This window comes from Corythoichthys intestinalis, chromosome 15 (genome assembly GCF_030265065.1).
Source record: "Corythoichthys intestinalis isolate RoL2023-P3 chromosome 15, ASM3026506v1, whole genome shotgun sequence".
Taxonomy (NCBI): Eukaryota; Metazoa; Chordata; class Actinopteri; order Syngnathiformes; family Syngnathidae; genus Corythoichthys; species Corythoichthys intestinalis.
This window is the reverse complement of record NC_080409.1, coordinates 38726439-38749155: the sequence shown is the minus strand read 5'-3', so window position 1 is coordinate 38749155 and position 22717 is coordinate 38726439. Positions and strand designations below refer to the sequence as shown.

Sequence of the window (22717 nt, the reverse complement as noted above, 5' to 3'; positions counted from 1 at the left end):
GTGACCCCACTATTTTAACAGGATAAAAAAAAAAAATCACTTTTTGTGGGATGTCGATATTAAGGCTGTAGCTATCGATTATTTTAGTAGTCGATTAATCGATGAACCAGTAGTTTGAATAATCGAGTAATCGGATAAGGAACATGAAAAAATAAATTACCTGAGCTGAGTCTCAAATGGTATAAAAAAATAAATGAATGAGGATGAGATTTAAATGCTATAAAATGCTAACTTTTCTACAATGCTCTTAACAAATGATTCAAACACATACGTATTCCCACAAAAATAGGCTAAATATATCTGTAGACTAAATTACGAATACATTAAAAAAAACATTAGCTCAAACAAAAACTTAGCTTATGTTAGTCTTAACAGGAAGTACCTGGATTCAGCCATGTGAAATGAGGCAGACTAGAAGGCATTGTATCCACCCAAATCAATAAAACTAAATGCAAACGCTTTCAAAATAAACCATTACAACGCCACTTTAAACGAATAATCGAAGCAGCAAAATTTAATTCGAATCTTCTTTTCTAATCGAATACTCGAGTTAATCGATTTGTCGTTGCAGCACTACTCTGTATTGTTCTCAGCATTAGAGTTAGCAGCAGCAGAGTAGACAAATAAATGTCATGTATCACTGGAGTGAATCACGTGAAAAAAACTTAATGATAGACGTTGATACGACGCTACGACGGAGTGTTAGGGCGTAATTTTCATTGTTGACGAAAACTAATTTTTAAAATATATTTTCAATATGAAATGGGAGTGTAGATTGTTTTATGTCAATGACGTCAAAGGTCACAGGGGTCAGACAAAGGATTTTGCAATAATTCAAGAATGAATACAGGGCTTATAATCAAATTTGCAGTACAGTATATGTTTCCAATATGAAATTGAAGGTGTGATTAAATTTTTGGGTTATGAGGTCAAAGGTCACAGGGCCAGGGAAGGAATCTCATACAAAAGGGAGTTTCCTTTCTATCTAGTGTTGATTATTTTGTGTCAATAAGTTCAAAGGTCACAGAGGTCAGAAAAAGGATTTTGCGATAATTCAAGAATGAATACAGGGCTTATTATCAAATTTGCAGTACAGTTTATGTTTCCAATATGAAATTGAAGGTGTGATTAAATTTTTAGGTAATGAGGTCAAAGGTCACTGAGGTCAGGGAAGGAATCTCATACAAAAGAAGTTTTCCTTTCTACCAAACAATACAAATGCTTTGAATTGGCTGCTTAGTTTTCTCAATATTTTGGGTTAGTTTTGCTGTTGTATTATTTTCACTAAAGTGTTGGTTTTTAGCTCTTCAATATCAGATCTGATGTTTTTTTTCAAGGGACTTTTGAACACAATTTTTCACCCAAAAATGGGACATTTTTAATTGATGTCCGCCATTCAAGATAACCACTGAAAGCATATTTGTTTTTGTTTTTTGCAAGTTTCTAATTTTTCATCAAATTTGTAATTTGCCTTCAAGTTTGTATTTTGAAGCCTCATGGTGGTTAATCGTCCGTTCCATTTCTTCAGTTTTCTCACAGGATTAAGTTTGTACTGTTACCCTTCTAATTAAAGCTATTAATCAGCAGTGTGATTCTTCCACTAAGGTCATGTGACACTAAGCGAATGCACAATGACAAATGGGTGAAGGTGGAGTTAGTGGTGGGGATTCCAAAGCAAGCCTATTCAAGTTTTGATGGTGTTTACATGGGTTTGCATTACTTGAAACCTGATTTTAAAGGGTTATTAACAGTGTAAATATGGCCACTGTCTGTAAATGATAATCACTAATCAAAAGTGATTCATTTTATAATCGAGTAGCTACCGATTCACCGTGGAAGTGCAAGTTACCGCAAAACAGGAAGTTGCCCGAGGATGAAAAAACGTTGTCTCCCGTTGTTCTTTTTGCGTACATTTAGTCCTCGTTTGAATGTCGTTATGTGGGTGTTCGCCACAAGACAGATCGAGGATGTACTTGAGACCGGCTTGCTTTTTTGCGTTTAGGACAACTTGTAGAGGAGACAAAGAAGAAAAAGGAAGGGGAAGAAGAAGAAAAGGTCCTTGACAGCTTGACAGGTCTGCTGAGGCCCGCACAAACCCACAGAGACAAAGTGAGGAGACAAGCAAAAGAGGAAGGACGGGAAATCTTTCAAATAAACATGCGCACACGCAATCGAATGACATTCAATAAAACAAGGCCCCCTTTGCAATTATTTTTATGTCAATTTAAAAGTTTTAAATCCCCCCCGCCCCCAATTCTAAAGATCTTTTAGTATTTTTTTTTAAGATAAAAAAAAAAATCTGCATAAAATCACGTTTTGAGAGTTCTGCTTTTTTAAAAAAAAGTTTTATTTGAGTTTTATAGTATAGTTTTATATAGCAGTGAATGATCGGTGCAAGCCCTCCCAGTCAAATTGGATTGGACGTCAAGCCCCGTCAATGGCAGCCAATAAGTTGAACTTGACAGCCGCTGTGATCGAGAGCCTTAGATGGACTTGAGAAGGAAGCAGAGGCCGAATAGCAGCTATTGTTGGAATGCCGTAGCAACGTGCACCAGATTGGAAGGGGGAGGTGTATGTGTGAAGGGGGGGGGGGTTCACTGGGTTTGTTATACTATTGAGTTGAATCTTGGCAAAATGTTGGTTGCGTGTTCAAGCCCTTGGAGTGTGTCATCTTTATTAAAACTCTGGTCTAGTTGTTAAGTATGAATGTGAAATGTCTTCATGTTCTTGTGAAAGACACTTTTGTTTTACATTCCAGTGATTGTGTCGCAGAATCCTGGAAGAGACAAAATGAAAAGTTGTTGTACTTGAGCTCTTAGTTTTGGCCACCTATCACCTTTATTTTCCTTCAATGCTTTTATTGCAAGAATCGCCAAATAGAAACCTGCATCTTCATTCCTAACCTATGAAAAATGGGTGCCAAACTCATTTTTGTCAAGGGCCACATCGTAGTGAGTTTCCTTCACAAACTGGGCTGCCACATTGAACTGACTAATCAACAACGAATCGATTATCGAAACAATTGAGAGCTATTTTGATAGTCGATTAAAGTTTTAGAGACATTTCATATTTTTCATTTGTATTTTGTTTTTTACACATTTTAATGAAAAAAACTAAGCATGAAAATATATTCTTTTAAAATGTTTTCTTTTAAAGGGAAAAAGGAAATCATTTAAGAATATAGTTTTCATCATTGTTACATTTTTGTCAGGATCTATTAATAGATATATATATATATATATAAATTAGAGGTGTGCAAAATTTCCGATTCTTAGATTATTCGCGATTCGGCCGTGGAAGATTCGAGAACGATTCACAAATATCCAAATTCCGATTATTGAAATATGTCAAGTAAAGCGGAAGTAAAACACACTCAGCGCGCCGCGCGGTCTTCGGGACGCAATGAGGAACGGAGCGAGAGTAGCTAAACATCATGCTTGTCATTACCCGGCCCCTCGGGTAATGCCAATGCTCAACTCACGGCTCTAGCTCAACTCATGCCACGAGATAAAAAAAAAACAAAACAATATACCTGACTGCTGCCAAAAAGCTGCTACAAAGTACATCCACATAATGTTACGGTAGATATCATTTATATAGGACTAGATGCAATATAGATTCGGTAGCGTTAGCAGCACAGCTACAAAAAGCTAGATGCGAGCGTAGTAAACGGCCGCCATCTTAAAGCAGTACACTTCCCTTCAAGGCTGTTGTAGCGAACCTTCCAAGCAAACCTAATTAACTTTTGATCTAAAATACTCCTAAATGGGTAAAATATTGTCTTGAATCTATCTTTAAAATAGTTTTAAAACTTTCACATGTCGAAAGTAGACAAAAGGGAAATTATGGAATGACAGGAGCAATTTTAACAACTTTAACGGTTGATTCACAACATTAAAATAATTGAATGTAGTTTAAAGCTGCTTATATAGAATGGGGACTAGAGTTTTTTATTTACTGTTATTTTTGTATATTTTTTTTACTGCTATATGTTAACTTGATACTGAAATAGTAGTTTGGTTTAGCCTGAGAGTATTTTTGAACAATTTTGGAACTAATGTACAAAACATTTAAAAAAAAAAAAAAAGGAGGGGGTGTGCATCAATAATCGTTTTATAATCGAATCGGAGCCTCTGAATCGTAATCGTAATCGAATCGTTAGGTGCCCAAAGATTCCCAGCTCTAATATATATATATATATATATATATATATATATATATATATATATATATATATATATATCCATACTAGGTCTGTCAAATGATTAAGATTTTAATTGAGTTAATCACAGCTTAAAAATTAATTAGTCGTAATTAATCGCAATTCAAACAAACAGTCTCCAAAATAGGCCATATTTTTCTGTAAATTATTGTTGGAATGGAAAGATAAGACAAGACGCATATATACATTTAACATACTGTACATAAGTACTGTATTTGTTTATTATAAAAATAAATCCACAAGATGGCATTAACATTATTAACATTCTTTCTGTGAAAGGGATCCAAGGGATAGAAAGACTTTTAATTCTTAAACGATAAATGTGAGCACAATTTATAGTAATTTTATATTAAAACCCCTCTGTATGTTTTCGTTTTATTAAAAATGGTAAAATTTTCAATCAAAAAATAAATAGCTCGCCATTGTGAAGGTAGTGATTGAAATACACTACAAGGTGTCAAGGGCGAGTTTTAAATTAATTAAAGATCTAGCCAAGTTTTTCTAGTGCGTTTTGCCCCTCGGCTGACGCCGTAGTTTCCGGGTTCATTGTACCTTAGGTTCTTTTGAGTGTTGACTTCACAACGTACGAGACCTCTGATAGTCTGTATGTTATGACTAAATATTGCCATCTCGTGTATTTGGACGAAATGTTTGAATTTCACCAAAGTCTGAGTATTATTTTGCATAGGTATTTTGATTGGGAATGCCAGTACTCTTTGCATTGAGCGCTTTTCTTTTTCTGAATTTTTTTTTTTTTTTTTTTGAGAAATAGGAATATTTGTTGTGCTTTCAGTAAATGATACTGTAGCGACTTAACTGTTCCAAATGCATGATGGGAAGTTGGGCAACCATGACTGTCAGTGGTGGCTCCAAATGGTATACGTATCTTCTCTGCCTTGTGTTCAACACGGAGTGTTAAGAAAAAGATTATGTCCTGTCATTCTACCCCATGTTGCTCGCCACAATAGTTATAATTGTTGTGGAAGAGATGCCAAAGCTTATGCCAATAAATAGCGCGACCCCAATGAATGCCTGAGTCCACTCATCTCGCTTGTCTCTGCCTCTTAGCTCTTAATATACATAAAACGAGGCCATTGTAGTCTGTTTGCGGCAATGCATGAGTGGGTCGTCCCGCGCATGCGTTAAATATTTTAACGTGATTAATTAGAAAAAAAAATTACCGCCCGTTATATAAATAATATATAAATATATACTGTATATATATATATATATATACATATATATATATATATATATATATATATACATATGGCGGAAAACACTTTCAAAATTGACCGACGTGCATGTGTGATACATCATTGGAAAGTTTAAAATCTCAATTTTCTGGGGGAAGAAAATTTCGAACAGGAGGGCACTTTTAAAAAAAATATATTTTTTTTAAACAGCAAAACCCTAACTGGAGGCGCGAGCACGCGAGAGCAGAATTAAAGACGCCATTATTTTAATGAGATATTATCACGTACTTACCTTGTTTCGATCCAAAAACGAAAATATAGCATGTATCATTGAGTGTCAAGACACAGCTGTGAATGGCCATTGCTGGATTTTTGGGGGATTTTATGGGTGAAACATGGTAATATACCAAGGGTTGCGATGCAGAAATCGCAGACATCGAGGACTGGTCGAGATTTTCTTTTTCATATATTTACCCTTTTAAATGTTATTTTTCAATTTTTCTTTGTTTGGATCAAATATTTATCATCCATAATATTGGGGAAAATGCGACAGTAACGAAAAAATACAATTAAGCGATAGTTATGAGGTAGTTATGCGTGACATTTTTACAGACGCCAATTTTTTCATTGTGACATAATTTCTTTAAAAGTTTAAAATATGCGATTGAATAATTTTTTTAAGTGTTTTTTTTTGTAAACTAAATATTAGACATCAATTAATGATTCAAAGCTAAAAATGACAGACATTTCGAATAATAAATACGATTACTTAGCTTCTTTTTATGGCTAGGTTGAAACAAAAGCGGTTGCGCGACGTCTGTAAACGGGGGTTCCCAGGGTAAAACAGACTTATTAAAAATAGTTCGGGGGCTTAATTCGCCATGAATCTGCTATTGCAGCATATAGACATATTGTTCTATCAAACAGTTCTTTTGGCTTAAAATACAGCAGTTTATTTTAAAGAGGGGTGCAAAAGCTTGCCTGGTACACCAGACTCAACGCTGTTCCAGCTATTGAGTCTGGCCACCATTCCCACGGATACAATTTCCAGGGCGGAGCAAGCCACAGCAAACAGACAGCGGAGTGGACCAATCAGCGACGGGCAGACGTGACATTATTAACTGACGACGGAAGCACGAGGGACTTGCGCGTGGAAGTAAACATACGAAGAGAGCGGAGTTTATTCAACATGGCTAGCGCGAGACAGACTATTGTCAATGACTCGTGTCGATGTATTTTTGGTCATTTAAAACAGAATTTACCGCGGATTGGAACATGTTCTCGGTTATCCCGTTGACCATCTGTGTTGTGGAGACGACTTTCGACGCGCAAGAGTGACGTTGCTCGTGAAGAACACGTCACGCAAATAAACGAATCTGATTTGTCGATTGATTTTGTACCTGCTCGAAAAGGCCGTTAATGGGATGGTTCCCAGACTATTTCGCTCAGTGTTTGAAAAATACAGGGAGAATAGTTTGGCAGAGCCAGGCAATGCAAAAGCAGAAACTGCTGTTTCAGCCTTGTCTGTGTTTTCCGCCATATATATGTGTTATATATTATTATATATACAAATTTTTTTTTCTCAATTTTTCTTTGTTTGGATCGATTATTTATCATCTAAAATATTGGGGAAAATGTGACAGTAACAAAAAAAAACAAAAAAAAAACAGTTAAGCGATATTTATGAGGTGGCTATCCGTGGCTTATTTACAGACGCTATTTTTTTGTTGTGACGTAATTTGTTTAAAAGTTTAAAATATGCAAATGAATATTTTCTAAAGTCGTTTTGTTTTTTAAAACTAAACATTAGACATCAATTAATGATTCTAAGCTAGAAATGATAGACATTTCGAATAATAAATATAATTACTTTTATGGCTGGATTGAAACAAAAGCGGTTGCGTAGTGTCTAAAAACGAGGGTCTCCAGGGTAAAATGGACAAAATAAAAATAGTCCGGGGGCATAATGCGCCATGAAACTGCTATGGCAGCATATAGACATACTGTTCTATCAAACACAACAGTTTTTTTGACTTAAAATACAGCAGATTATTTTAAAGAGGGGTGCAAGAGCAGAAACTGCTTTTTCAACCTTGTCTGTGTTTTCCACCATATATTACACAAGGCAAAAACAAAAACAAAATTTCTCTGATATTTGTAGTCCTTAATTTTTAATTGAGGACTACAGAAATTTTGTTTCAATTTTATTTTCGTGACAAACTAAGTCAAAGCACATTATTTACTTTTGTGGGCCACACCAAATGACATCGTGGGTCGGTTCTGGCTTTCCTGGCCTTGAGTTTACACATGATTTAAAAGTTGGGAATAGAGCTGAAACGAATAATCGAGTAACTCGAGTTTAAAAACTGACCCGAGGAATTTTATTCACCTCGAGGAATCGTTTAATTTTGCCAGCTCTACGCATCACGTTTTGCCCGGACTACTTTTAATGCTGGACAACGCGCTGACGCCACGTGCGTAGAGGAAGAAGCAATTAAAAAAAAAAAAAAAAAAAAAAACCTTACTGCAGTCAACATCCGCTATAAACTACGCCGACGTTGCTAAAAACTACACCCGCATGATGCTAGTGTGGTAGCAGGTAGTGTCTGATGCATCTCATAGATATCGCATGCATTTAGAACTATATGCGAAATGACAGACTCGGCCGCGTCTGGGCAGCGTTAGTAAACAGCCGCCATCTTTAAGCAGTAGACTTCTCAGCGCTAATAAATATAACGTTACTGTCACTCGCACACGTAACGTTAGCCCTTCAGAGGGCTCGGTTTCTACTGATTATGACCACTGTCGATGCGTGGCTAACGTGTCTTACTTACAGGCTTTATTTAATCTGTAAAAACATAGCACTGTAGAGTGACGAGGGTGTAAAATTAAAACATAATAAATAGGCCTGAACGATATATCGTTTAAACATCGCCATCGCAATGTGCGCATGTGCAATAGTCCCATCGCAAGGACGTGCGATAGTTTTTTAATTTCATTTTTTTTAATCCACAAACGTTTGTTTTGAGGAAGGAGAGGGGAAAAAAGCGCAGTTTCTCTTTCTCTCCAGCAAGTCATCGGCTCCTCCCCCTCCCCCTGCAACAGCGGAGTGGAGGGAGGAGGGGCCGAACAGCAGAGCGGAGGGAGGAGGGCCCGTTCTCAAAGTGAAAGCAAGCAATCAACACGTTGGAGGAGCAAGGAAGACTGTATCCAAAAGGAGTTTTGGAAGTATTTTGGCAAGAACAAGACTATAAGGGACAAAAAACAGCCCTGTCGACAGTGCCTCGCCATGGTTGCCTCAACAAGAAGTAATCTGTCAAACATGTGGGACCATTTAAAACGCAGGTATCTATGCATTCCTGCTACGAGCTCCCCATCAGAGGCTTTTTAGCACAGGTGGGAACATTGTTAAATGCCAACGTTCTTGTCTCAAGCCTGCTATAGTGGATAAACTAATAGTCTTGGCCAAAAACCTATGAGACCCAGTTGAGAATTGCTGAGCAAGGAAGGTGGACGATATGCAGACAAATACATAACACAGCTGAAGGAATGTCTTTTTTTATTCATGTGACAGCTATCAGGAAGGCAGGAAATTTGGGAGTTAAAATGGTTCTGTTATTCATCACAGTTATTTGCAGTTATTCAGTTCAATTATTTACAAGTTCAATTGAGTTTGTTTCTTTTATATTTAAATTTATTGTAAACCGTATTTTTCAAATAACTATATATAGTACAGCTGCACATAAAGTTTTGATACTTAATGTTTTTGTTGAAATATTTTTACAACTTTGTTGCCGTTTTGCAGTTTTATATTGTTATATTTTGTGTAAACAACTCAGGGGACTAATGCACTTGCACTTTTATTAGTCAGATTTAATATTTAAGTTCAAATATGTTGACAACTTTGTTGTTTAACTGAGGTTTTTATGTATTGTTATAGTTTGGGAACTCTTTTGTCATATTTAATATTTTTGTTCAAATATGTTGACAACTTAGTTGTTTTACTGAGGTTTTTATTTATTGTTATAGTTTGTGAACAACTCTTTTATTTGTCATATTTAATATTTTTGTTCAAATATGTTTACAACTTTTGTTATTTTACAGAAGTTTTTATTTATTGTTATATTTTGTCAAAAACTTAGGGGACTAATGCACCTGCTCTTTTATTTATCATTTAATGTATTTGCTGCTGTTGAAGTGTAAAATATTGTATTCAATAAATGATCTATTTTGTGCAGACATGACTTCCTGGATACCTTCATACAGAAATCTTCATCATTCACAAATTAAACGGTATTATATGAATACACTGTGGTCACGGTGTGTTATGTAAAGTATTTCCAAACAGCTATTCAAGTCATTTATTGAAAATTTCTTTAAAAAAGATAGATCTTTTTTTTTTTTTAATATCGCAATATAATATCGCAATATATTGCAAACCTAAAAAAAATCGCAACAATAGTTTTTTCCAATATCGTTCAGGCCTAATAATAAAGCTAACTGTCAGTTTTAGCTCAGTAGGCATTGCTGAATAAAACACCAAGTAACACTGGTCCCTAATGTGCTCCAATACAGCAGGTATTTTACATTTATTTTGAACACTGCAAAAACTCAAAATCCTATCAGTACTTACAGTTTAGACTAACTTAAAACTTAACTAGAACTTAAAAATAGCTTGACACAAATGGAAATTCAATTGAAACACGTGGGAAAAACACGTAGCTTTCAAGTGATGTGTGTTATCAAGCGTAATTACATTTTTAGGTAAGAAATATGTTTTGTTTTTTTTAAATAAGATCTAGGAGTTTTCTGAGTGAAAGCAGTGAATTTTTTTTTTCTAGTCACATCTGAGATGCAATTGTTGGCTGTTTTTAACAATGCACATCGAAAATAAAGACATTGATTGACTGAAAATGGTTCAATATTGGATTAAATGTCTTTTTTTCTCATGTATATTTGTAATTGCTCTTTACCTAAAAAAAATGTTTGATCCGATTACTCGATTAATCGATAGAATTTTCAGTTGATTACTCGATTACTAAAATATTGGATAGCTGCAGCCCTAGTTGGGAAGTCTACTAGTGACTAAATGTCACCTGTGTTCTTAGGACCCCGCTGGAATCTTTGAACTGGTAGAGCTGGTGGGAAACGGCACCTACGGCCAAGTGTACAAGGTAAGACAATGTCTTTTTTGTGTGTGTTGTTGAGTTGGCTGAAAGGGGAAGTGTGTGCATGCGCGATACAGGAAGTGGCTGAGCTCAGCTGTTACCATGTCACAACATTGCGCTTCATATCTGCTGCGTGGTTGAAAGTCGCAGTTCATTTACTGCCTATGCATTACCCAGAGGGGCTATGGCAACAGCCTGTTGCCTCATGCCCTTGCTGACTATAACCACCTCAGAGAATCAATATTGGACTTGAAGTGTGGAATGTTCATATATTATACTGGCCCCTGGTGGCCAAACGTACGTATATAGCAGCGCTACGTCCGTTATAGCTAGCCTTGCAAGCAAAAGAGTACTTCCTGATTCTTTGATTCATCATGCAGTACCCTCTCGCAAACCTCAACTGTACAACCAATTCCCCGGTCATCTGATGTTCGTGCCAATCAGGAGAAAGACGTAGGAGTTGCAGACGTGTCCAGAAAGCAACTATCTGCTAGAATAATGTTGGACTACAAAATGGTTCTTGTTGAGAGTGTTGTTTTCTCATCTATATTTATAATTGCTCTTACCCCCCCCCCCCCCCCCCCCAAAAAAAAAAAAAGTTTTATCCGATTAATCGATGGAATATTCAGTAGAATACTCCATTACTAAAATATTCGAGAGCTGCAGCCCTATTTGGGTTGGATCAAAGAAATCATGTTGCTAAATCACTTAGGCTAACTTGTTGTTAAAAACAACACAAAAACTTATCGTAAGCTTGAGCTTTATTAGACCATAAGAGATTTAAAAAAAACAAAACAATAATAGTCGTAGAGCAAAATACATATGGGCCACCCTTTTTTTTTTTTTTTAAATTGTCGGCATGTTTATTGACTTTTTAACGTCTATTACATTATCTTAATGAATGGCAAAATATTTGCGGCCACACATTTTATTTGGAGGAAAGTTTGTGTAAATTTGATAAGGGATTATTTAATAGAAAATAATGTTTTATGGGAAGAGATGGCCGTTTTTGTTTTGGCGAGAACATTTTTTGTACTATATATATATATTTAACACATTTCATACCATCGACGTCAATAAACGGCCGATCCATATGAACTGGGATGGCTGACAGCGATTGTTAAACACTGCGTTATTGTTTTTAATGTTTTCATTTTGCACACACAAATAAAAAACAAGAATTATTAACAATTGATCAGTCAATCACAATGCCCATCCCTTACAAACATAAATTATAAAATGAATTTGCTCATTTAATCTCACGAATGGGCTGTGAAACTTCAACCTCCTTATTTTAAAAGCACATTCCTCATAGCATTTCCACCGAATCAAAGGCTCTTACAACAACTTAACATTCTATTGATCTCCACTGAGATAATTAACTCCACTATATTCTTTTTCTCACAAGCAAAGCGTCTAAAAATGGTTCCGCGCCAGCACTTGCACTCTACTCTGCTCATACCCGCTAGACTGAAGGTCAATTCATCTTCTCACACTCTCAGATTGAGCTGCTAACAGGATGATCATCCTCTTCGGGTTTACGGGGGCTGAGACGGATCCTTGTAAGCGTTTTTAAAATAGACGGCTTTTTGCCGCTGCATCGCCTTTTTCTTTATCGGCATGATGAGCAGACTGTTTGCTAGGGAACTGAGATTTGTAAACAATCATGAGCCTGAAATAGTAGAATTTGGCAATGCTGTAAATCCACTCCAGAGCCCATAAAACCTTAGCAAAGATGTTTTAACCCTGTAAAGTGTTACCTCTACATACGAATTATGGTTTGTAAGTCGAAAAGCTCGTATGTCCAGCAGGATTTTTTCGTAAGAATACATTATAATTTGATTAACTCGTTCCACAGCCCAAAAACCTACACTAAATCCTTGATAAATACTGCAGGTAGGCCTGAACGATATATCGTTTAAACATCGCCATCGCGATGTGCGCATGCGCAATAGTCCCATCGCAAGGACGTGCGATAGTTTTTTCATTTCACTTTTTTTAATCCACTAACGTTTGTTTTGAGGAAGGAGAAGGAAGGACAGCCTCTCATTCCCTCCAACTCGCAGTCATCGGCTCCTCCCCCTCCCCTGCTACAGCGGAGTGGAGGGAGGAGGGGCCGAACAGCAGAGCGGAGGGAGGAGGGGCCGTTTTCAAAGTGAAAGCAAGCAACACGTTGAATAGGGAAGACTGTCTCCAAAAGGAGTTTTGGAAGTATTTTGGCTATCGACAAGATTATAAGGAACAAAAAACAGCCCTGTTGACAGTGCCTCGCCGTGGTTGCCTCAACAAGAAGTAATCCGTCGAACATATGGGACCATTTAAAACGCAGGTATCTATGCATTTCTGCTACGAGCCTCCCATCAGAGGCTTTTTAGTCCAGGTGGGAACATTGCTACGTGCCAACGTTCTTGTCTCAAGCCTGCAATGGTGGATAAACTAGTAGTCTTGGCCAAAAACCTATGAGACCCAGTTGAGAATTGCTGAGCAAGGAAGGTGGACGATATGCAGACAAATACATAACACAGCTGCAGGAATGTCTTTTCTTTTTACTCGTGACAGCTATCAGGAAGGAAGGAAATTTGGGAGTTAAAATGGTTCTGTTATTCATCACAGTTATTTGCAGTTATTCAGTTCAATTATTTACAAGCTGAATTGAGTTTCTTTCTTTTATATTTAAATTAATTGTAAATCGTATTTTTCAAATAACTATAGTACAGCTGCACATAAAGTTTTGATACTTAATATTTTTGTTTAAATATTTTTAAAAATTTGTTGCAGTTTTACAGTTTTATATTATATTTTGTGCAAACAACTCAGGGGATTAATGCACTTGCACTTTTATTTGACCGATTTAATATTTAAGTTCTAATATGTTGACAACTTTATTGTTGTTTTACTAAGGTTTTTATTTATTGTTATAGTTTGTGAACAACTCTTATTTGTCATATTTAATATTTTTGTTCAAATATGTTTACAACTTTTGTTATTTTACAGAAGTTTTTATTTATTGTTATATTTTGTCAAAAACTTGGGGGACGAATGCACCTGCTCTTTTATTTGTCATGTAATATATTTGCTGCTGTTGAAGTGTCAAATATTGTGTTCAATAAATTATCTATTTTGAGCAGACATGGCTTCCTGGATCCCTTCATACAGCAATCTTAATCATTCACTAATGAAACGGTATTATATGAATACACTGTGGTCACGGTGTGTCATGCAAAGTATTTCCAAACAGCTATTCAAGTCATCTAGTGAACATTTCTTTAAAAAAATAAAATAAAAAATATATATATATATATATTTTTTTTTTTTATTATTATTATTTTTTTAATTTATTACTATTGCAATATAATATCGCAATATATTGCACACCCCAAAAAAATCGCAACAATAGTTTTTTCCAATATCGTTCAGGCCTAACTGCAGGTATAATTATTACTAGAGATGTCCCGATCGGTCGACATCCCGATCGATCGGGTCCGATCACGTCATTTTCAAAGTATCTGAATCGGCAAAAAAATATCGGACATGCCTTTTTTTAATATATATATATATATTTTAATTAAATCATTTTCTAATTGTATTTAACGTTACAGACATAATATGTTACACTCATCCAAAGTCTTTAGTTTAGGCTTAAGGTAGAGTTATCAAATTTATCCCGATAACGGCGGTTATCACGTTAAAATATTTAACGCAATTAGTGCATGCGCTGCGCGACCCACTCACGCATTGTCGCGCTCAATCAGTAGTGGCGCCATTTTACCTATACAGAGAGCTAAAAGGCAGCGAAAAATGAGTAGAGTGAATTTTGGCGGCCTTTGGAGCCTTTTTTTAATTGGCTAAAGCCTTACAATTCCTCTCCCTACGATTGGAAATATCATGGGAAGCAATGTGGGGACGCAAGGTGGCAATTGATCTTTTTCTTAACACCTTATGTTATTTCCCAACGCAGAAAAGATATATCAATTGGTAGCACTACGCACAGTCATGGTTCCATTTCCCATCATGCATTTGGGCATGGCTACAGTATCATTTACTGAAAGCTCAACAAATACACTAGATGGCAATATTTAGTCACAAAGTTTTAGTCATATTTAGTCATACAAAGTCACAAGTCTTTCTATCCGTGGATCCCTCTCACAGAAAGAATGTTAATAATGTAAATGCAATCTTGAGGATTTATTGTCATAATAAACTAATACAGTACTTAGTATGTACTGTATATTGAATGTATATATTCGTCCGAGTTTTATTGATTTTTTTCTTAATGCATTGCCAAAATGTATATGATCGGGAAAAATGATTCGGAATGATTGGAATTGAATCGGGAGCAAAAAAAAGCAATCGGATCGGGAAATATCGGGATCGGCAGATACTCAAACTAAAACGATCGGGATCGGATCCAGAGCAAAAAAACATGATCGGAACAACCCTAGCAATTAGTGTTGCACCGATACCATTTTTTGGGCCCGATACCGATACAGATACCTGGCTGTGCAGTATCGGCCGATACCGATACCATTCAGATACCACTCTGTTTGCAAAAAAAAAAAATACATACATATGTGTGTGTGTGTGTGTGTGTGTGTGTGTGTGTGTGTGTGTGTGTGTGTGTGTGTGTGTGTGTGTGTGTATATAAAAGGGATGCAACGATACAGTTAAGTCACCGTTCGGTACGATTTTTGATACAATTCAATACATTTAATGCTCTGAAACAGAAAATACAACTGTTATAATTATTATTATTATTATTTTGCTAACAAGCAAAAATAACAGTGCCATCATATAAACAAGCATTTTAGTGCATAATATTTATGTGCTTACGTCTTACTGAGCTGAAGAAATTTTGTATTTAAGTGCTGATAACAATCTTTACTGTTTGTAAAGTGGGGCACACTGTTGATTGCTGCAGCTCTCTTAGCAGCTATATTTACCATATAAGCAAAACATCCTATTTGTGGTCCGAGTCCATCTGTAACATGTACTGAATTAACAGTATTTGCAGCATTATCTATAGTCACTGGTATGGATTGATTTGGCCTGCTTAACTTCCATTCAGTCATGGCGGTTTCTAATTCATCAATGGACAATATGGCGTCGCTCTGGGCTCACGCAGCTAATGGCATGGGATCTATCTAATGTAGCACATCTAGGTTTCTATTTGATGATATCTAGTGCAGGGGTTTTCAACCCAGTCCTCAAGGCACACTGTGGGTCCTGGTTTTTGTTCCAGCCGATCCAGCAGAGACAGTTGAACCAATGAGGCTTCTGCTAAAACAAGCCACACCTGACTGCAATCAACTGATTGCACTTGTAAAACACCAGATTGGGGAAAAAGTGTTGTCATCTTGTTTGGTAAGAATGAAATCCTGCACCCACAGTGTGCCTTAGTGGAATAGGTTGGGAACCCCTGATCTAGTGTGTGCGCGCGAGAGTTGGCATGGGATCCAACATAAGACATCTAGGTTGCTATTTGATGATATCTAGTGTGCGCGCTGCGCCGCTAGAGTGTTTTCTGGCCACAGAAGTCACTTCTGCTCATTACTGCGCAACACCAGCATATGAAAATCGACTTTCATAAACAGAACGAGTTTGAAGTACGGCGCTCTTAATTTGCCACTCATTGTTTATCATGAAACCCTGAGTTTGCTTAGTCTCCCACGGTCTTAACATTTCTGATCCCACCGGTGCTATAACAACAGGCGTTAGCTTACCCATGCTAATCATTTGTGAATGCCATGTTAAATGAGCAGCGTAACTTCGCGGATATGCGTTGCAGTTAACATCCTTAATATCGAAGACGAAGGTGTTAATTTCATTTGGTATCTTCGAGACATAGACATACAAATGTCATGCATTGGGATTTGGGAAGTTAGCTCACGTGGGGAGGACAGTACATTTGCGTTCAAGTGATGCCAGTAGATGGTATCGGCGACCTAAATGTTGGTACTCGTCGATACCGATTTCACCTCTTCGGGCCGGATCGGCGCCCCCTGCCGATACTGGTATCGGTATCGGTGCAACTTTACTAGCAATTACACATTGCCAAATTTTGATAATTGTTTTAATTGTCATCTTAACTTATAAAGACTGGCGAAACAGAGGTGGGAGGCGACAGTGGGAGCATGAGGATATGGTGAGCCGTGTTCTAATTTAACAAATCCATTAAATAAAAGAAATAAATTATGAAAAAATAAGTAATAACAAAAGCGTTTTTATTGTCATTTATTCTGTGTAGGTACAGTGGGGCAAATAAGTATTTAGTCAACCACTAATTGTGCTAGTTCTCCCACTTGAAAATATTAGAGAGGCCTGTAATTGTCAACATGGGTGAACCTCAACCATGAGAGACGGAATGTGGAAAAACAAACAAACAGAAAATCACATTGAATCACGTTTGATTTTTAAATAATTTATTTTCAAATCATGGTCTTATTTTGGTCAATACCAAAAGTTCATCTCAATACTTTGTAATGTACCCTTTCTTGGCAATAACGGAGGCCAAACGTTTTCTGTAACTCTTCACAAGCTTTTCACACACTATTGCTGGTATTTTGGCCCATTCCTCCATGCAGATCTCCTCTAGGGCAGTGATGTTTTGGGGCTGTCGTTGGGCAACACGGACTTTCAACTCCCTCCACAGATTTTCGAGGGGGTTGAGATCTAAAGACTGGCTAGGCCACTCCAGGACCTTGAAATGCTTCTTACAAAGCCACTCCTTTGTTGCCCTGGCTGTGTGTTTGGGATCATTGTCATGCTGAAAGACCCAGCCACGTCTCATCTTCAATGCCCTTGCTGATGGAAGAATATGTAAGAGTAGTTAGTTACTTGGTGTTACCGTTCATGTTTTTTTTTTTATTCATTTTTTTTTCAAAAAGAAAGAAAAAACATAGTAACCTTTGGTATGTTTGGAAGTCATTTAATTTTTGCTCCCTATTCAATTCCAATCATTCCCGATAATTTTTCCTGATCATATACATTTTGGCAATGCATTAAGAAAAAAATGAATAAAACTCGGATGAACATATACATTCAACATACAGTACATAAGTACTGTATTTGTTTATTATGACAATAAATCCTCCAGATTGCATTTACATTATTAACATTCTTTCTGTGAGAGGGATCCACGGATAGAAAGACTTGTGACTTTGTATATTGTGACTAAATATTGCCATCTAGTGTATTTGTTGAGCTTCAGTAAATGATACTGTAGCCATGCCCAAATGCATGATGGGAAATGGAACCATGACTGTGCGTAGTGCTACCAATTGATATATCTTCTCTGCGTTGGGAAATAACATAAGGTGTTAAGAAAAAGATCAATTGCTACCTTGCTTCCCCACATTGCTTTCCATGATATTTCTAATCGTAGGGAGAGGGACTGTCAGGCTTTAGCCAATTTAAAAAAGGCTCCAAAGGCTGCCATAAATCATTCTACTCATTATACGCTGCCTTTTATCTCTCTATATAGGTTCAACGGCGCCATTACAGGTTGAGCGCGACAATGCGTGAGTGGGTTGGCAGCGCATGCATTAATTGCGCTAATATTTAATCGTGATACATTTTTAAACAAATTAATTACCGCCGTTATTGGGATAAATTTGATAACCCTACCTTAAGCCGATACTAAAGACTCTGGAAGAGTGTAACATATTATGTCTCGAACGTTAAATACAATTAGAAAACGATTTAATTAAAAAATATATATATATATATTTAAAAAAGGCATGGCCGATATATTTTTGTCGATTCCGATACTTTGAAAATGACGTGATCGGACCTGATCGATCAGGACGTCTATAGCTATAGTTGTTAAAATTGCTCCCATTTTTGCATTAATTCCCTTCTTTTTGGACATTTTTAAAACTGTTTCATCATTTAATAAAGTAGCCAAACAAATTTATGTCCATTATTTATTTAAAATATCCTAATGATTCAACAGAAACAATGGAAACATGCCCATACAACAAAAAGCTGCCCTTAAAATGTGTTTTTTTTTTAGGTTTTGTTTTTTTTAAACAAGAAAATGCAAAAATATTAACCATTTTAAAGGCAGAACTTATTTCTCATCATACCCATACAACAGACAGCTGATCTTGAGATACTCTTTTTCACAAGAAGGTGCAAAAACATTAGCGGTTTCAAAGGCAGTACTTATTTCTCTCAACAATACAGTAAAATTGACACAGGTGGAATGAATTCCACATTTCTGGAAACGAACAAAGTGTCTTTAGAAATAAGACCATAACCAATATACTTTGTTTTCACAGATTTCTGTACTATTTAACATGTTTGTAGTGTCACCGCTGTACTTAATCCTGGTTTTAAACGTTCTGCGTCTCGAATAATTTATGTATACCACCAAACAATGAACAACTTGACATGGAAATATATGTTAGCAAAGTGGCTAATTAGCATAGCGCTCGGCGCTAACTATTACATCTAAAAAACAACAATAAAGGCTAAACAGTACAAGCGGTTTCGTGGACTCACCTCTGATAGACGGACACGGGTCTTAACAAAACACTACGGACTTTTTCCAATTAACACGACTTGAACCTACTGCTGGACAACTGAAAGACAAGGAGCAATGAACTATCTCTCTTACCCTTTCGCTCTAAAAACTAGAGGTGTGCGAAATTTCCGATTCTTATATTATATAGATTATACGCGATTCGGCCGTGGAAGATTCGAGAACGATTCACAAAAATCCAAATTCCGATTATTGAAATATGTCAAGTAAAGCGGAAGTAAAACACACTCAGCGCGCCGCGCAGTCTTCGGGACGCAATGAGGAACGGAGCGAGAGTAGCTAAACATCATGCTTGTCATTACCCGGCCCCTTGGGTAATGCCAATGCTCAACTAACGGCTCTAGTTCAACTCATGCCGCGAGATAAAAAAAAAAAAAAAGAACAACAACATACCTGACTGCTGCCGAAAGCTGCTACAAAGTACGTCCACAATACATAATGTTAAGGTAGATATCATATTTATATAAGACTAGATGTAGAATAGACGAATAGACGATGGCGATAGCAGCACATGTAGAGAAAGCTAGATGCGTGCGTTAGTAAATGGCCGCCATCTTAAAGCAGTAGACTTCCCTGCAAGGCTGTTGTAGCGAACCTTCCAAGCGAACCTAATTAACTTTTTATCTAAAATACTCCTAAATCGGTAAAATATTGACTTGAATCTATCGTTAAAATAGTTTTAAAACTTTCACATGTCGAAAGTAGACAAAAGGGAAATTATGGAATAACAGGAGCAATTTTAACAACTTTAACGGTTGATTGACAACATTAAATTAATTGAATGTAGTTTAAAGCTGCTGATACAGAATGGGGATTTGCGTATGTTATTTATTGTTTTTAACTGTTAACTTGATACAGAAATAGTCGTTTATTTAAGCCTGCGAGGCTTTTTTTTTTTACAGTTTTTGTAACTAATGTACAAAACATTAGCAGCTAATGGGGGGGGTGTCATCAATAATCGATTTATAATCGAATTGTAGCCTCTGAATCGTAATCGAATCGTTAGGTCCCCAAAGATTCCCACCTCTACTAAAAAGTAACTTGCGCATACACCGTCTCATACACAAATTTATTTTCCATTCTTTTGAAAAGGAGTAAATCTCTCGCTCAGTAACCGGCAGCATCCATCTTAACGTTGTGTGTGCGTCTGTTAAAAATGTCCGGGCGGCAGATGGGTCTTGAATTTCATTCCGCGACTAGCGGCTGTCATAAAGTTATTAGGGAAAATCATCGTTTTTGAACCTTTATGAATCGTAATCAAATCGTCACGTCTTGAATCGCGATTCATCTAATAATCTTTTTTTTTTTTAACTCCCTTACTCTATATCCTGATAAATTGAGTGTGAGGCCCTTGCCACATCCTAGATTTGCGGAAATATGTCTGAAAAATATTTTTTTCCCCTTGTTAGATTGCTACAGATATATGTTACAGTTTTGATGTGACAGCAAGCCTATAATGCACCGATTGCTGACTATAGCTGCCTTTGTGTTTGCCTGCGAGTGAGCGATAACAGCTACTGTAAGCGTGTGTACTTAAAAGATACACTTCTGCTCCTTTCCATCCAGCGCTCAGCGCACAAACGTCTGATCTGAGATCATTTGAGCTTTTCTTCCTCATCCCTGCTCTATCTGTTCATCTCGCTATCAATAAGTAATCAGGTTTTTCTTCCTTTTTCACCATTTTTTGGGGGTTGAAACCTCCCTTGTGAGGAATTCTAAAGGGAGCAGCCCGCAGGGCCTCAGTGTGAATGTGTGTGAGTATATCTACCATATAGAAATGCATGGATAGATTCTGCTGGCTCTAAAAGGGCCATAAATAGAGAACACGAGTAATGCTGAATAATTAAACGCTTTCTCCATCTTCCGCTCTCCTGCTCGTACTTTCTCATCTAATTTCTCCCGCGACAGCTCGTAGTCAATACGTTCACACGAGAAAGGGAATTGCGTAAAATGTTCACACGTAAAATAAATGAATAAATAGCAGAGCTGCAAGAGTTTGTAAATAAAGACATTAATAAGGGTAGGGAAGACACTGGAATAGAAAAGGTTAATTATAATTTGTAGGTTTCAAGAGATTTTTTTAAAAAATTATAATAATAGAGTGGTCATATATTTTCAAGGAAATAGACAACTGTTTTTTTTTTTGTATGTTTTGAGAAAATAAATTTATTTTGTAGCAAGAAAATAGTTTTTTTTTGGGATGGGGGGGTTTATTGTGCTCACTTGAAAAAATTATATAATATATATATATATATTTATAATTTTTTTTCTTCTTCAGTTTTTAAGGGATTTTTTTCATGAAAAATAGCCCAGGTTTTAATGGTCTTTTTTTATTATTAAAAAAAAGGTGTGAAAAAAAGGATTGGTTTATTTTTTTGAGGGGGAAATAATTGTAATATTTACTATAATATTTATTTATTTATTAGATTTTTGTTGAGGATTATTAATTCACAAAAACATTTTTGAACCCTTAAATTCTTTATTAAAGTACAAATAAACACATAAATAATAATAAATCACATATAAACAATGAGATCAAATGCTGATGGCATTAAGTAGTGCAAAACAATGGAATGTAAACCGATTCAGAACACTGTGACTTACAACAGGATTCAAAACAATTGTTACTCTCTCTTTATGTGGTATGTCTATATTGTTCTAGGAGTTAACCCCTGCAGAGTAGATGAATAAATGTCACTGGACTGAAGTACGTGAAAAAAACTTACGTTGATACGATGGAGTATTAGGGCCAAATAAAAAATAAAAAAATTAAAAAAAAGAACAAGATTAAAGTCGTAATATTGCTACGAGAAACAAAAGTCGCATTTCATAGGGGTGATGTAGCTGTGAGCTGCTACGCACTTTACATACATGTACCTTCACTGGGAGCCAAGACAAAGCATTAGTGTAAATTCTTCTATAGACCCCACTCACATGACGTCACAACCACGCCTCCGCGCCATATTGTCCGTCAGCTCGTCGTGTTTACGCATTACCGCTACTTAAATTCCTCCTATTATGGCGTGTTTTTCTGCTCGTTAACATTAATGATCAAAATGGTGAAGTCGTGTGTGGCGGTAACAGAGAAGAGAAACGGAGAGACTTGAAGTTCTACCGTATTCTGAGAGACCCGGAGAGGAGAGCGAGATGGACTGCTGCAATTCGACGAGAAAACTGGGCACCAAACGATCACCACAGATTATGTAGTAGTCATTTTATATCTGGTAAGATGCATTTAATATATATTTAGAGGGTTTTGGGCTGACAACCACAATTAAGATCATTGCGAGGCTAATCGCCGACAACATACAGTTTCAAATTCAAGATGTTTATTTCTTCCGCCATCATTATTTTTTGAATAATATTTAGCTGGTACCAAGTGAAAGAAGCTGGCATCGTCTCCGGATCATCAGTTAAACAGGGGTGTCCAAACTTTTTGCAAAGGGGGCCAGATTTGGTGTGGTAAAAATGTGGGGGGCTACCTTGGCTGATTTACGTAGAACAATATATTAAAACAAATTTTAGCAAGCCCTTCTGTGTGTCACATTTGCTTTATTATTTATTTTTTTTATTCATAATTTCAACAATC

The 22717-nt window shown here is 36.5% G+C and overlaps 1 protein-coding gene across 18 annotated transcripts in view; it reads left to right on the top strand.

The window, feature by feature from the left end:
* Positions 1 to 22717, top strand: part of tnika (TRAF2 and NCK interacting kinase a) — a 162714-nt gene that overhangs the window by 18459 nt on the left and 121538 nt on the right. For all 18 annotated transcript variants that reach the window (XM_057860001.1, XM_057860000.1, XM_057859999.1 and 15 more), the window contains exon 2: positions 10527 to 10592. In XM_057860001.1, the coding sequence (XP_057715984.1) occupies positions 10527 to 10592 (66 nt within the window). The remainder of the gene's footprint in view (positions 1 to 10526; positions 10593 to 22717) is intronic.